At 38.5% G+C, this 17,517-nt stretch overlaps 1 protein-coding gene across 5 annotated transcripts in view; it reads right to left on the bottom strand.

The window, feature by feature from the left end:
- ARHGAP15 (Rho GTPase activating protein 15) overlaps positions 1-17,517 on the bottom strand; it is a 332,536-nt gene that overhangs the window by 300,378 nt on the left and 14,641 nt on the right. For 4 of the 5 annotated variants that reach the window (XM_040560622.1, XM_040560623.1, XM_040560624.1 and 1 more), the window contains one exon: positions 13,667-13,843. In XM_040560622.1, coding sequence (XP_040416556.1) covers positions 13,667-13,828 — 162 coding nt within the window. In that variant the 5' untranslated portion in view covers positions 13,829-13,843. Of the gene's footprint in view, positions 1-1,444; positions 1,646-13,666; positions 13,844-17,517 lie in introns of those variants that run through there. The other variant, XM_040560626.1, reaches the window with a different exon arrangement.

Below are 17,517 nucleotides of genomic sequence, written 5' to 3'. Positions count from 1 at the left end.
ACAAAGTAAAAACTAACAGAAAACCTACCCAGAAGTTCTAGGGGGAAAAAAAAAAAAAAAAAAAAAAGGTTTTAAAAAAAAATCAAGGGCAATAATATTCTCTTCACCTATGAACTCCAACCTTAGTCAACTCCTCAGGTCTTTCAGGTCTTACAGGTCTTTATCACAATGTTCTTGTTAATAACGTTCTGTTCTCTTCATCCAGCAAACAGAAATCAACTTAAACGTGATGAAGACATTTTGGGAAGTATGAACAGAAGAATCTAACTACCAGAGACCGTCCATAGACAACGGCAGCTGAAGAGCTCTACTGATAGGACATTGGCATTTTCCCTTGAAGATAAGGATGGAAAAAGATTCTTAAAGTCCATGAAGGAACCAAAGTACCTTTGGCTGCCCTAAAATGTCTCCTAGTTAGTACACATCTAACTTGACTGTCCCCTTCCCCACAAATAAATATTCGCAATGGCTTCTCTCTCTCTCCAGATCTCCCTCCAATTTTTTCAGCCTTGGAAGACTACAGGACATATATTTTCACCATTTTTAAAAAATTATCTGTAAGGTAATAAATAATAATTATAATAAATTGAAAAGTAATAAATGAACACGCTAAGAAGATAACCTGAGAAATTTCAGGAAGAAATCTGGCAGCTATGGGAAGACATGAGCTGTTCAAAAGGAATACAAACATTTAAATAATATATCTCGCTGGAAATTAGGCTTTGTGAGGAATCCCATTGATTTCTTTTAAGTCATTTTATTAAAAGGTCTATTAATGCTTGGCTTGCACTTTGTGGCTATGAGAGATGTTGGAATGAAGAGCTATCAAAGGTGGCTATCAAAGTTTTTTTCTTTTTTCCATTTAACTTTTTCTAACTATTAAGCTGCTCATTTTGTGGAGACAATCATTAGCGTCTTTAATGTGAAACAAAGCTTCTGGATAAGAGCTGCTCACTGAAGATCAATATGAGAGATATCATTTCAGTTACAGCTTTAATAACTGTAACAATAGGGAGCCTGGCATCGCTGGCGTTGTGCATTAATGTAATTTAGAATTTACCAGGTACAAATCTTATCAAGCATTAGCAGTGGCTGCACTGGGATTTTCTAGGTGAGGAAACTGTGTGATAAGTGGGAAGTACTTTAAAGGTAAATTTTCATGTAATCAGGCTCATCTGCAATAAAATCTTGAAAAAAATTACATGAAGGAAAAAACAAACAAACAAACAAACAAACAAGATTCCTGGAAAACAATGGCAGTTTTTAAGGGATTGGTGGTGTGCGGGCATGTAAAATGCTCAGGGTATATTGGGGAGTCTCTCTTGTTTAGATCATCATAAAGCTCATATGACCCACAAGACTGAAGGATTAGGAGTTTTGGCCAAATAATTCAGTATAATTAAAGATACTCTGCAAACTGCCATACATAGAAATCCACACCTACCTGAACACCCATTGCATAGCTTTCAGCTGAGCTGCAGGAGAGATGAGGAGCTCCTTCCTAACTCACACCTCTAAGACAAGGACCAGTGCCCTCCCAGAACGCCAGCAAAGCACCAGCTCTGCAGACCAGGAAGACAACCCTTCATCCATCTGAAGCCCACAACTCCACACAGCTGAAGTAAATTCAGCTTCACCATCCTGCTTCTCCCAGCCCACCCATCCACCTCCAGGTAATTCAACTCCCTGCCTGCTCCATACTTTTCACCACCAACACCCCACTGCCCCAACCTTTTCCGTGTTTTTGAGATGTTCATGGTGCTGTCACTTTTATTCTCCTGTAATAGTTTGTCTACAGGCATGTTATTTCTTTTCCCAGGCCTTCAATTTCTTGACTAAAAACAAATATATAAAAATATAGAGATGCCTCCCCCCCCAACCAAAAAAAAAAATATTAAAAAATCAGTACTGAAAAGGTTAAAACACAAATATTTTGGATCTTCCCTGCAAAGTTATTCTTAAAACCTGATGCAACCAATTGGCAGTTTTTAAAAACAATTTGTTTAACTTGTGTCCAAATGTCTTCAGGTTTTAGTGCTTACAGGTGGCCACTTTAGATTTACACTTTAATTTTGAGAAAGATCTAAACTGGGAGCAGTGAATTTTCGGTTTATCATTTGCTGATAAAAAATGGAAAGCTCAAAGTTGAAGTAGCCAACTACTGAAAAGAGTTGGCACCTGGCACTTTAATTTTTAAACACTGGTTTTTTTTTGTGTAATGAGATTATAAAGTATGAGTCTGACTTCAGATTCACAGTCAAGAAGAATGAGCTCTTAAGGATAACAAAACTGCTGATGTAAAGCTCAGTTGGTCGAAAACCTAGGTTTGGTCCAAATAAATACACAAAAGTTTGGATGCTTCTCTGGGTTTTCTACCTGCCTTGGGGCTACAAATGTCACGAGGACAGATTCGCTCATCACAGCTGCAGTGCTTCCATTGCTGGCCATGGATGGAAGATCCAGGAAAACAATCTTTCTTGCAGAGCTCTGGGAGAGGAAAGTGAGGGAAAATGGGATAGAGTATTTCACAACCTTTCAAATTTGATTCCAAAACTGGGGGAAGATTCAGAGATTAGAAAGGATAGCGCATTTTTGCTGTGTTTGTGTTTCAGCTGTACTCCTAAATGCAAATTTTTACTGTAACTTTCAGAGTATGTGGCAGCTTAGACAGACAATAAACAGGAAAAGAAGAGCATAACTGTTTCTAAAGTTTAGCCATCTTCAGTAATGTATTACTTATCACTGAAAAACAAAGATTTATTTATTTTTTTTTCCACAGGCTGTCCACTGAGCAGCCAAGTTCCTTCCTTCTCTCAAGGTGTAGGGTCTTGGGCCCTCTGAAGGGCAAGGCTTGAATTTCAGTTTTGCCACGGCTGTGAAATTGCTGTGTGTGTATGCACACACATCCATAAACACAAAATCACAGATGATCAGCACCTGCTTCCATTAAGGACATGAATCTCACCAAACAAGAAATCAAACAGAAAATAAAATACTGCTGTGCTAACATGACTGGATCTGATCCTACACTTCTTTTTGCTGCAAAAGAGCCACTGGCTTCAAAGGGGATTTGATCTGATTTAGGGCAGGAGAATGCTGCTGTCAACTGTTTGTCTAAGAATAGGCACATTGCCTAACAAGGACACTCCACTGTCTTAAAATCTCTTCTGAGTGTATTAAACAACATTTAGTGTGCATGTCCCTATATTGTGCAATAGCGCGTGTATTTAGGGCACACGCAAAATAACTTGATCCCCATTTCATTGCATCTGTAGTGCAATTATTTCAGCACAGTAATAAAAGATAAAAAAACTGGTTCTTTACCTCTCCTGTCATGTTGCATTGGGTCACTTTGCCTCACATGGTGTGATATAATGTAACTCAATGCAAGGAGACACATGTCCCTTCTCATTGGAAATTTAAAGAAATGGAGCTTACTTTTACCCTGTGGGAAACTGTGCAGGTCAGGTGCCCAAGACTAGCTATGGGAAGTTTGATATCAGCTCAGTTTCAGTACCTACATATTTCAAATCTCATGGCATTTTGAAAGGAAATGTGTTAGATGCCACAATTTAGCTGTAATACAGTACTTAATAAAAATAGTGGAAGAGGAATATAATTCCACAGCTTATGTTCCTTGTCAGTGTCTGCGGACACATATTGCCAAAGAGACTCTTTTAAACAATACTTCTAACTATACGTTTTGAAATATATATTATAAAACATGAAAAGCCTGGGAGAAACAATGCAGCCTAAAAGCACATGGGTATAGAATCAAGGGAACAGAACCGATTAATGAAGAAGCCAAAAGACTTCTTTTTTCTTATTTTTTTTTTTTTTTTTAATAAAAAAATAGTGAAATAGTTAAGCACAGAGAATATAGATAAGGAAAATGTACAGGGCCTGGGGCCAAGTTCCCCTCTCAGTTACACTAGCTATAATTGTGGAATAGTTCTATTTCAATTAATAGAGTTAATATGATTAGAACAAAATTATCTATGTTATGAGCATGATTGAAACATAACAGTCAACCCAGCTCTGAGGGAGACTTGGGAAAGTGTGCAAAGGAGATAAGCATCATCCTCAATCCTGTTCTGCAGGTAAAGAGACAGAAGAAAGGACCAACAAATAGGTTGGGATCAGGAGAAACATGACAAGTTCTAGTCCAGCTCCTTCTCCCCTTGGTTGCAGTAAATAATTACAAGATAAGTCTATCATGGAAGCCAAGTGAAATATTAAGTATATAAAATGATCTCTAACATCATGGCATGTTGCTATGTCACATTTGTAGCAAAAAAGTATAGCTTTCATAGAATGACAGAATCATCTAGCTTGGAAAAGACCTTAAAGATCACCAAGTCCCATCACCAAACCACGTCCCTCAGTGCCACATCCCCACATCTCTTAAATCCTTCCAGGGATGGGGACTCCACCACTTTCCTGGGCAGCCTGTTCCAATGCTTGATCTCCCTCTCCACGAAGAAATTCTTCCTAATGTCCAACCTAAACCTCCCCGCTGCAACCTGAGACCACTTCCTTGTGTCCTATCACTTGTCACCTGAGAAAAGAGACCTACACCCCTCCTTGCTGTAACCTCCTTTCAGGTAGTTGTAGGGAGCAATGAGGTCTCCCCTCAGCCATCTTTTCTCCAGACTAAACAATCCCGATTCCTTCAGTCACTCCTCGTATGTCTTGTTTTCTAGTCCTTTCACCAGTGTCAGTGCTCTTCCCTGCACACGCTCGAGCATAATTCTTTGGGACATTTAGTATCAGGGTGGTAACTTCAGTATCATTAACAATCTGTATATTTGAGGGTCACTGTTTACAGGATAGCATAGTAGAAAAACTAAAAGCACATTCAGAACAGGTACAGGAAATAAGTTTTCCTAATAAACAAACAAACAAACAAACAAACAAACAAAAAGGATTTGTGGAATGGCCTATGAAATAATGAAGAAGACACAAAAGCAGGAGATTATTTCAATTTAAATTAGATGTTAAATTACAGAAAATAATATTATTCAGAAAATAATATTTTCTGATTATTTAAAATCTCATGTCTAGGTTTTCATATTCTCCTCACTTTCCTTACCAGGACAGACCAAAAGCCTCATTTGGCAGAGTTTGGAACAAGCAAGTTTTGAGCTCCAAGCACTTAATACAACCCCATGATTGTCCTTTGGCTTTGAACAAACTAAGACATAAGGGAGAGAAACATTTGGAGCTGCTCCAGTTCACCTCATTTAATATCAAATTCATAATTTTTGCACATTTTTGATGGAAAGAATGAAGGGGAGGGGTGCATTTTCCTTTTTTCTTCTATACACAGCCCCAGTCACCAGGTACCACCAAGAAACAATGCCTGTCTGCAACTGCTCTGAAACAAGACATATGTGATGTGGCCAATACCTGACCTTACCATAAATTTCCATAAATTTCCATCTTTATTCCATACAATACAGAAAAATAAATAATTTCAAAAGAAGAACAAACTATTTGCACGTTGTCTTTCCCTGTGTGTCCTGACAGGAAGACTCTGACCCTCCCTCGGTGAAAAGGCCAGTGTTTAAGGAACCCACCAGATGATAGGCAGAGAAGCAAGGCCTGTGTTGGACAGACTGTCATCCCCTTTCCAGCAGGCACACGTGCCCTGGTGTTGCCAAATGAAAGGAAATGAAGGTGGAAACTGTGGCTGGCTAACTTACAGGGTGGCTATGGGGTTCCTGGTTGTGCCCTGAGCTCTCACACCTGCAGTGACACCCCGAGAACCACATCCTCCTGTCTCCACAGCCACTGCCAGCACCAAAGACAAAAAGGGCTGCTGAGAGGCAAGCACAAATGAAAAGAAAATACAAAACAAAAGTAGAGCATGTTTTTAGATGGTAAATGAAATAATATTTTCACAACTGAATTTTATTCCCCCTCAGGGCATACATTAGAAAAGACAGAAACGTCACAGCTGTAGAAAAAAAAAAAAAAAAAAACTTTTTTTTTTTAAGTTTATCCTATCAGGTTTAATATATATATTTTTAAATATTTACATTAAGTTCTCTGTGAAACTCAAAGGGATCTGTAGGCTTTGAGGAATGCACTGATCCTGTCAAGCATCCCTCAAATCACAGACAACTCTATTAATGATAATAAAAATGTTTCATTCTCTCACTAGATCCTAAGAAAATGATGGAGAGGTATTCACGGAGAGGATGCAAAACTTCCTAGCAATGCCTTCAGTTGGGAAGGTATTTCACTATTAAGAATAGCTTCGAATATTCCTATTTTCCAAGCGACAGATGATGGGAACATCAAGATTTTGGAGTCAGCAGCTCTCCTATCTAGCATCCCTCCAATTTAAAAAAAAAAAAAAAAAAAAAAAAAAAAGCCATTTGGCCTGGGCTCGTGCTTCGGTAGCATCAGCTGCCGGCTCCTGCTTCACCTGGGATCCCTGGTGCTGCTCTGCCCCCTTGTGCTGCCGCCGCATCAGAGCAGCCGCCCGCCTCCGTGCGGGGACCGCGCCGCAACCCCCCGCTGTCACTTCTCGCTTTTCTGGCAAGTTCAAGGTCAGTGCCTAGCTATTTTCAGCTCATCTCTTCTTGATCCATGCAGAGAAATGACAAGGTAACGTGATTTGGGGTCAGCTGTATTACAGGAACCGTTACATAAACGGAGAAAGTGGAAATCAATCCTAGCTGACAGTGTCTTCAGGATAATCAGCGCTCACTCCATGCCGCTGTCAGCTCCCCTGCATCAAACACCATGTTACTTCTGTCAGATCTCTTTAACAAAACCGCTTTCTCACTTTTGGCAAAGTAAATAAATATTCCACTCGGGCTCGCGTTTAGCTCGCTGTTCGGGGAACTTTAACACTTTGCACTCGCAGAGCCCCCGTTCCTGCGGGAGCAGACGCCTCGTCCTGTCACGTCCACTGCTGCTTGCGAAGGGTGCTGGCAAAGACAGGGGCGACTCTTAGGAAATGCCCCGTCCTTCACGTTTGGGGCCTGGTTTCTCCACGCAGCTGGTCGGCCTCCAGTGCTCTGCCCTGAATCCGGCATCCCAAAGTATCTCACCTACCGGCCTCGTCAGGGCTTTCCCTCCAACATCTCAGGACGCCTTCCTCAATTTGTTTGATTACCATTACTCCTTCTTCACGTAACCAGACATCTCCCCCAGCACAGCGTTACGAACGTACCATTTCACAAGATGTGCCGCGTTGGCTGCGTCTGGGTGACAGCACATGGTGTGTCGGTTCAGGGAAAGCACAGCCACGCCATCCCACCCACCTTGTGCTCCCCAGGCCCGCAGAGCTCCGCTGAAGAACAATTTGCCATAATATTAGTTGTCGGTAAATTCAAAGACGGAGCTCCTAAAGCTATAAAATGGATTAGAAGCAATTTAAAAAAGAATTAACAAACTAGAGTAAGAGTATACTGTCAACAAACAAATGCTTCATCATAGCACTGTAATTTGGAATTTTAATTACCCCTCTGCTTCTGTAACAAAACAATGTCTGAACTGGCAGCCATTTGAATCTCTCACAGGTCATTGAGCATTCTAGTTAATTACTCTATGAATAGCCTGTTTTTCTCCCCTCTGGAAACACGTTTCTAATGGCAGTCAAGGTCTGACAAATGTGTCATCTACATAATTAGCTAGGAAGCAACACAAAACATTAAACATGCTTTGTGCCGACAACTATCAAAACATTTCATTTGTTGTCAATTATTCATTACTTTGTAGGTTCTGAAGGGGTTGTTATTATGGAAATAAGTCCAGATGCTAACAAGGTTAGAGTTTTTTATTCAAATTAGTAATCAGAGGGCTAACTTTAAAAAATGTATCCCATGTACATTTATAGCAGCATTCAATCAGCACTAAATTATAAACGAATTTAGTTAAGTTCAAGTTAAAATAGCCATGGCAGAGCACATACACTAATTTGTAGAGTTGCATCTCTCTTTGAAGTTTTAGGATCTAAGCTGAAGTAGCAAACTTTCAGAACCTTTGGCAAGACTAATTTGTGCTTGGTAAATAGAGTAAAGATTTTCACAGCATGAGATAATGTAAGATTGAAAAAAAAAAAAAAGAAGAAGAAAAAACCTGGAGGTTTTTGAACCTTTTTTTTTTTCTATCCTTCTGTCACACTGAGTAAAAGTCAAAATCAGCATTTCCAATTCGTCTGAACTTCAGTTTGGCTTAACAAGGAAGCCAAACCAGTTACATTCACCACTCCCTTAATGGAGCTGAAATGAGTTTATCCGTACTTTTAAGAAGAAATAGGTGCTGGTTATTTCATTTTTCTATGATCTCATTATGATGCTGCCTATCAAGCAATGCAGCTGAAATGGTACAGTGAAAATGTTTGGAGGAGAAATAAATGGCTAGTTTAACAATAAAATTAACTTCTTTTCTAGCCAAGTTTCTTTCAGATGAAGAGCTATAATACATATATGCAACAAAGAATATCTCATAAGCTATATATAAGAAAAATTAGAAAAAAAAATCAGAAAAACAAAAGGCTTCATTCTGAGCCTTGCTCTGATATGCAGCTGAAAAAATGCCTGCAGACAAAACAGGATCCTGAAAAAGGGTTGGGAGACAACTTGCATTGCTCCAATGAGGAAACTTGTTTATAGAAGGTAAATTGAACCATAGAATATCCTAATGTATATTCTGCTTTCAGTCCCTAAAACACAGAAGTTTATGGTTTCAAACATGAGGCCTGCCCCTCAAGTGGGGAAAAGCAGACAGAAATGGATGGAAAACCAGAGCCAAGGGCTGAGCGAGTGGGTCTGCAGGCACAACACACACTAGATATTGAGTTTGAAAGTACAAAACCAGTGTGAATAAAGTAAGGGGACATGTGACATCTAATTTCTCATTGTTCTGCACTAGAAAGGAGAACAACTAATGTTACCCAACAGATTTTTATTTTTTTTCCATTTGTGTTTTCTGGTTGCCTTTTTTTTTTTTTTTTGACAGTATTCCTGCTCCAGAAGCAAAACTGGACCTGTGCTTATGGACTCACTGCTTTCCCTCAAACCTATTTCTTTCCTACCTGCCCTGAATTATTCAGGGGAACACAGTGCTCATCACTGCAAGCTTGCATTTATTAACAACTACCACGCTAGTCATGGGAAGCTCATATATTTTTCTATTTCAGTACCAGTGCTATTATATGATTTGTGTAACACCTTGAAGGGAACACAGCTCTTTCCTCACAGTGATAAAAGTAGATGCATAAATAATGGACTAGTGCATGATGATAAAATCTGGGGAGAATAAAGCCTGGGCAGTCACTGTTAGAACACAATAAAGAGAATATTTGTCACTTTCCACCTCCAATGTACACAACTTTGAAGGCAGGAAGTTTCCTGCTTCTGGAAATATTTTGTCAAGATTTGTGTGTTGTTTTTTTGTTTGTCTGTTTTTTTCCTCCAGGAAAAAGAGTAAACTGGGAAAAAATGAATCCTCAGAAACTTTCCCTAAATAGACTATACTATAAAAGAAGCTGTGATGATCTCTCAGAGATTGAAATAATCCATTTCAGCTAAAACTACCCATAGCAATGAAACTGAAAATACTCTAAAAGAGGGCTGGAGTCTGTCTTGTAATTAACATTAAACAGATAACATATTTATGAGGAAGTCAAAATATTTTGGAAGCCGATAATCCTGTAAGCCTTAACATGGTATAAAAACAACAAATAAATGCAAAGTGTTACTGTTACACATGCCTGCCTGATCAATGGTTTTCACATATTGATCTATAAATGGAGTTGACAGTCTGTGTTGGCTGCACATTTTCCAAGCAGCTCTATTTTTGTACAAAACCAATACGGGCAATTACCTTTGTTTGAGATGCCAAGTCTTATCAATTCAATGTGATTTAGTGTCATTTTAATTAAATATCAGAACCTTCTTCAGGACAATCTATACAAACAAAGCCTCAAACTTGACTATAAGCTTGATTTGAAGTAAACATGTACAAGCCCTACAATTTCAAAATATGGCTCAAAAACTCTGCTAAACAGAAGGCTTATATTTTTAGCAATTTTATTTCTGTCTTTTTTGGCTAGCCATAACTTTGGCAAGTGTTCTATGATCACAGGAGTAAGAAACAAAAGAAGATTGCTTCCTTTTCCTCTGATAATGTATTAGAGAGATAAATAAACCTACCAGTCTGTTTAACCTAATAAGAAAAAGCTCTAATACATTAACATTTTGGAATGTCTAAATAGGCTCTAATTCTTAATATAGACACCAATAAAATAAGACATTTCATTGTTCGAAGTTGTTCTGAATGAAGCAAAATGCACTTCCCTGGGGTTTAAGAGATGAAAATAGCAAATATTCATTTACATTGCTGGTTCAAACACTAACATTAAGCACAGAAAGAGCCCTTGCTTACCACAGTGTGTGTCCAGCTTCGTGATTTGTGCTCTTTAAACTCTCCATTAATATCAATTTCAACCTTTGCACAATGCTCAAGCATTTCCATAGCAAATAAATAATGAAAACCCCCACGAATCTACATTTTGCTTTTGCATCAGTTAGCTTCTGCATCCCCTATTTGCATCTTTACTACTACAAAATGCACAAGTGCATATGGCCCTACTGATGTATGATGCATATCCTTCTTTGTCACACTGCAGAAAATAATCTGTCCACCTTCAAAAGTATAGCCCCAGGTGTGCTTACAAGCATCACAGCAAATGCTTTAGAATACAACAAATCCCTTAGAGAAAATTATGTATTTTCTTCTCTATAAATCACCAGCGATCTTTTTAGATTTGTGCCTGTTTTTTTGCCCTTTATGTCCGGAGTGTTAATTTTATTTATTTTTTTAAGTATGTTTTATAAATACGTAGTTCTGTTGATTGTTCAAAATGTGCCAAATGCTGATTGCCTTAATCCACTGGAGTCAGGTTTTGCATAAGTTGGGTAAAGAGGATTTGACCCATTTATTAATAGAATATATAGTATAATGCACATGCCTAATATGGGTGGAGAAAGGGTAATATGGAGTCCCTTATTCAGCTATTTCTAGTTTTAAAAAGGAAAAATCTCTCTGAAGATCGGACAAAAATGTTCAGTCAATGTAAAATAGAAAATAAGCATGACCAGTGGATACCTTATGGACTATAATGATCTAAAGAGAGACGGATTCTTCAAAATTGAAAATTTCCAAATAGAGAATCAGGATAGATCCTTTTTTCCTTCTAGCACAAAATAATTGGCTTTGCTTAGCATACTGGTAATGCGTATCTTTCAGTAGGGGTCTGTGTGCCTTTAAATGCAAAAGTAAAGTTTATAAGCATACTGAAAAAGTATGCCATGAAATTACACAATCACTAGATGTATATATATTTGTGTGAGTGTGTGTGTGTATTTATCAGCTGAATCTTTTTCTCTCTAGACCCTTGGACAGCCAGAGACTACTCCCACTAATACTTTCCCCAAAATTCTTCACAAGGCACATGCACGGATTCAGATCTGTCAGTATGCGGTTTGTACATGCAATTGATATTTCAGGGGTCTTTTAACTCAAATTACATTGCATTTTAAGCATGTATTGGAAAACATTTGGTTCCTTAGGAATTTTGCTTTTAGTTTGGGTGTTAGCAAACAACTTTAAGAGGCTTATTTAAGTAAATACGCCAAAACACTTTCGGTCTGTCAATATCTAGTCAGAAAATTCTGCATGGCGAAAAGAGATGAAAAGAATTGAAATAGAAAGGGAATTAGTAGCATGGCAAGCTTTCAGTCTATTATATCAGAGCCAAGTTTGCTTGGTAAAATGACATATACTCAGTAAAACTCCGCTTTTATATAATTAGCTACTAAACAAATGTAACACAAAACAACTTTTCAGCTCTCAGCCAGTGAACATATATTGTACCTGCTATGGCTATTGGGATGCGGCAGGGAATATTTATGTCTAATTTAACTTTTTTAGAGCCCTTGCTCTGTAACAGTCCAGCATACTATCCCCCAAACTAAAGTTATGTAACAAGGTAATATCAACAATGAGAAACTGCATGATAAAATCCTGCCCAAAAGTGAAAAATGCTAATTTTGTCTCATTTAGCAGCTGGATACAGAAATGCTCATTAGTTTTAAGAGGGTTAATCCTTTTAACTTTTGCATATTGATATGCCAATTATGCCTAATTGTACAAGAGGCATCAGTCAAGGTAATAGTGCATAAACACATGAAAGTTATTAAGTACATCCCAACATGTAATAAAGTAGGTGTTAATTGGTAGCTGAGTTCTGCAGGCTATTGAGGTGGATAATTCATTGAGAGATGGATCACTTGTAATTTCTCTACATAATTCCTTTTGCAGTCTCATGCTGTGATGTTTTCATGCTTGTCAAAAACAACTGCAGCCTAGTGCCTTTTGTTAAACACAGCCAATAAAATATGTTAGGCATCATTAAATATACTTAACTTTTAAACTTTTTCAAAGGTACCGTTCTTCCTGATAATACATTATAGTATTCCCAGAAAATTACAATAAGCATCGTCTCAGGTCTGTAATAGTGGAACATTTCACTTCAGATAAAAAGGAAAAAACATGTACAATGTGTTGTAGGAAATTGTAGGAAATGTTCAAATGGGTAGGAAATGAATATCTTATCAGATGCAAAGACCTAAAGAGATTTTTCTCTCCAGAAATATATGTTATGTCCTTGAAATAAGTTAAGCTATAGCAGAGAAACTAATAATTAAAATGTTGCATTTTTAACCTAGTTTGAATTTTGAGTTTGAACTTAGCATGAAAAGGGCAGAAAATACAGCTGCTATAGTAGGCTTTCTCTATTTAACAACTTTGTTAGAAAGCTGAATATTTCATAGGAATCCATTAGATCAACAAACAAAAAATCAATAGCTTGCATGGTTGTGAAAAATGACTGAGACTTGGGACTCTGTCCCCAGCCAACAGAGTTTTCTCCCTCATTTGCATTCTCTGAGAACAAAATGGATCTGGAGTCCAAAAAGTGGCTAACATTGCATAAATAATTTTGTAACATCATATGGCCTCAGCTGCAAGTTGCCACCATTATGGAAGAAAATTAACCAGGGGAGACTCATACCAATCAGTTTGTTTAGTAGCTCAGGAGGAGTACAGGGGCAGGGACACAACTGGCAATAGAGTTCATCACTAACTATTTAATTTAAAAAAAAAATGGTAATGGATAAAAAATGAGTCAACTCTTTCAACTCTGGCAACTATTAAAATATTAAGATAACTTCAGTGTCTGATTTTTGCAATTCATCCATTCTTACAGAAAGACTTTTTTTCTTGTTACTGACAAAGTTGTCCTTTATTTACAGAGTTGCAACTTCAGTTTCTTTTTCTTTTGTCTGGTTTCAGTGTTTGTCTTTTTAGATGCCATGGCATAATGTAAGTACTATTCTCAACAGCAGCTGTATTTAAATACTGTAACACTTGAGAGTTGAAATGCTATGATCCTGGCCATGAAAGCCAAATTCTGTCTTTCGGCAAAGGAAAATTGTTAATCCAATGCCTAGCCATACTGTTAAAAATGTATTAGTGTCAATAAATCCCTCCTTGCAAAGGATTATCAAAAGCGTGGTTAAGATACCAGCTCCTACCTTCTGTAGGTTTTAAAAAATTGGTAAGACTTGTGAAATATTTTACTTACAGGCTCAGGAACTTTCACATTCTCGGACAGAATCATAGATTTGCTTTGGCTCAGTCTGTCGTGGTGACTGTTGGCATTTTTGATCCTCATTTGAACAGCTCCCGTACTATGGGAAGGACTTGGCTTTTCAGAAGCCATATCTGAAGTTGTAGACCTTTCCATGGCTACAGGATTGACCTGAAGAACATAAAAGAAGAGTATTAATCTAAGGACCCTTCATTAAAAAAAAAAAAAAAAATTGTATCTGTGCAGTTTATACATCACTGTAATCTGGAGAAGTTGAGCAATCTTGCCAGCAAGTTATTGATCATCTTTGAACACCAGGATAACTATGAGCTGTGTCAGTCGGTAGTTTTATTATTGTCCTTATCACTCACCCATCCAACTGTCTTGGAAGAGTTAGTTTATGTAAAAGATTATCCTTATCTCAAAAGCCATTCTCCTCTATGGTGTAATCTCCCTGCAAGCCTCTGTCATGTCCAGCTGGCAGCCACTACACTTTGTCTTTGGCCCTGCTCACACCACACATTTTAAATCTTTCAAAGGAAAATGACATGCTTTGAAACCAATTAACATATCTTACCTCCACAGTTCAATACATGCATGTTACAAGTGCATTAAAGGACCACACTATCACCCTGCTATCATCCTAGAGTCAAACTCAGATCTAAAAACAAAACAAAACAAAAACAAACAAACAAAAAAAACCACTTAATTTTAACAATTTTACTAACAGCATGGATGAGATTTCTGTTTCTGTGATCATAAAATTGGAAATGAAGAAATAACTGAACACATAAGCTGTCATGCCCTTGGAGGGACCAGAGGGAACTGTACAGAATGATTACCTTCTCTGGCTGTGATGCTTTTCAGTCTCCTGTCTCAGCATTGTTGCAACCCAACAAAGTGTGCTTTAGCTGTTCAAATTGCCCCCAAAATTTCCATTGACGAAAGTTGCTTTATATTTCCTGTACAAAACATCAGCACAGAGTCCAACCCTCACTCTATTTTCTCCCCCTAGTTCACCATGATACTACTATATGCAAACTGGGGATTAAGTAATACGGTAGGAGGTCTCAAAACACCTTGCTGTTTATATTTCTAAGTAAATAAAACAGAGAATAGTATGGGCTAGATACTACATAAGCAGGAAATGCCAGTTTCCCTACTATGGATCCATGGAAATGGAAATCCATTTAAGTAAACAGTTGAAAATCAGTATTTTCCAAATGCATTGGAAAAGCTTGAATTTTTTCAATCAAAATCTCCCCAGCCTCTGAAGATAAAATTCCCTGATATCAAGAAAGCCTATCTCTATGAAGGCTTCAGAGCAAAGGAAGATATGGTACCGGTGGAAGATGGGAGAGGGAGATGAGGAGTGCTACTGCATGTCTCTGGGCAGGACCACAGGGCGTTGTGGTGGTGCTCTCATAGCATTACCCTCTCCTGGTCCTTATAAATCAATTCCTTCCAGAAAACAGCCTTCAGCTATACATATGGAAGACAATAATGAGAGGTGACAGAATCAAAGAATGGCTGAGGTTGGAAGGGACCTATGGGGGTCATATTGTCCAACCCCAGGTATGCCCAGGAGCATGTCCAGATGGCTTTTGAGTATCTCCAAGGGGATTTAAACTCATACAAGTTGAGGGTATGGAAATAGGAGGAAATACAGCTCTCTTGAAGAGAGAAACAAGAAGATAGTACTTCAATATTAGGCATTACCCAAGGTATTGTGCTGATAGGAACACTAACTTCAATGCAAACAGCTGTAAAGCTGATGCTCTTTGGCCATTTCCTGCATTGAATTAATTGCTTGAGAATCCCTACAGAAGTAGAACTACAGAAAGAGAGGAGAAAAGTATAGCTAAGGAGTTACCTGCCACTCAGGAGTATTCAGTTCTATTTCTGCTGCAGAGCTGATACATGATACTGGGGCAAAGTCTTTATGTGGACCTTTGGGAAGTGGCACGGGGTGTTCTTCCTCTCTGAGACACTTCTCAGCACCCTTCAGAGCAGTCACCGCTCAAAGCCATGTCGTGGAGATGCCCTGCCATTTTGGCAGTAAGATCTGCAGCAGTGCTAGGCAGGAAATGATTTTTCCTTCCTTCTAAACTTGGAGAGTCAAACCATTTTGTATTTCATGTTGGTATCAAACCAAAATCACTTCTCAACAGATTTTCAGTAGGCTCCAGGCTGGAGAGCTGATCAGACTCGAGAGACGAGAGCAACACTGGCTTTGTCACTGATCCAATGTTTGGCTGGAGCACGTCTCTCAGACTTTCTTCTGAAATCTCCCACCTGTAAAACTCTGACATATCTCTTCTTGGGAGCATTATGAGTTGTAATTAGGTATTCTCTGTCTGGGGTTGTCAGTACATGATGTGCTATAAAAAAGTTTAATACTGTGACAAACTCATGCCCTGGATCTCAAGTAGGAGCACAGTCAGTAAACTGCAAGTCTGCAAAGACTTCTGAAAATTTTGATTTTAGTCTTATTGAACTTCAGTACATTTTCCCTGAAATTGGGACTAAGTCATATATATCAGAGTATTACAATGGGACTTTCTGCAGCACTTAATTTACAGGAAACAACATAACAAAACAAACCCTCAGCATTTCCTTTGTCAGATTTTGTTTGTCTTCGTCTAGAGCGTGGTGAGATCATGCAGATCTTAAAGACACAAGTTACAAAAGCTGCTCCCTTGGGATTTCCTAGGTAGAAATCCTTTGCTGCCCAGACTCCTAACAGCGTTATCGGCTCTGCATGCCAGTAGATGGCACCCTCAATATGAGCTCCACAAACGCAACAGCGTTGCATTTGCTCCTGCAAGAATTTGGTAGTAATTACAAGCCACTTTTTTTTTTTTTTTTTTTTTTTTTTTTTTTTTTTTAAACCTCTAAAAAATAACGGAAGGGAAGACGGTCGGGAAATGGATAAAATTTTAACAGAAAGCAGAGCAAGGATCCTATCTGACGCTTTTATGATCTGGTGCTTCCAAACTGTTATTAGCAGCATCAGGGCCAAGTTCAGGCTGGTTCTGCAGGGGAATTTGTTTCACTTACTTTGGAAGGCAGAGCTGCCAAGCCCTGTGCAACTGCTTGTGAGACACTCCACGTTCATTATATAATTAGCTAATTTGCCTTTTGGCAAATAGTTAGCATCTGGATATAAATTTTAGTTTTGAAACCTCCTACGGTTGATTTGTTGGATAAAGGCATTAAACCAAGACAGACTTTTTTTTTTTTTTTTTTCATTTTGTTTATATTGGTTTCTGGAGCAAAAGAGCAGCATAATTTTATGGCATTCACTTAAGAGAAAAGGGACAGGGAACATACTGAAAACCCCTCTTGGATGTATATCTTTTGGGACACTGTGGAACAGATGCAGCACAGAAAAGGGTGGGAAAAAAGTCAGGTAAAGGTTCAGGTGCAAGAAAAGGCACTAATATGAGGTTGGATGGATGATACAGGAGGGGAAAACTGAATCTGAGAATGGGGAAAAAAATCGCATTGGATGTGAGAAAGGAGAACTTTAATTTCTCAAGAGTGTGTAGATCAGATTACTTAGAAACAAGGAGCACCGCAGAGCTGAAAGGACAAAATCATGTTTCTGGCTGGGAGAGCAAAACCAATTCAGTCTTGCACAAAGCACCACTTTTGGAGATTGCCTCAGGAGTTCAACAGCCCTCAGTGGGGGAAGAAAGGGATTGTACTGTCAATGAAATTAGCAGCCTCAGTAGGTCAGCACTTGCAGTTGCTTTTCCCATGAATTGGTCCTCTTGTTTGGGGTGCTTGGAAGTAAATAGTACAGCATCCCCATGGTGAATTAGGCTAAACTGAAGCCAGAG

The sequence above is a fragment of the Cygnus olor genome, chromosome 6, assembly GCF_009769625.2.
Source record: "Cygnus olor isolate bCygOlo1 chromosome 6, bCygOlo1.pri.v2, whole genome shotgun sequence".
NCBI classification, from domain to species: Eukaryota; Metazoa; Chordata; class Aves; order Anseriformes; family Anatidae; genus Cygnus; species Cygnus olor.
The sequence above is the reverse complement of the archived record's forward strand: the minus strand, read 5'-3'. Positions and strand labels throughout refer to the sequence as shown.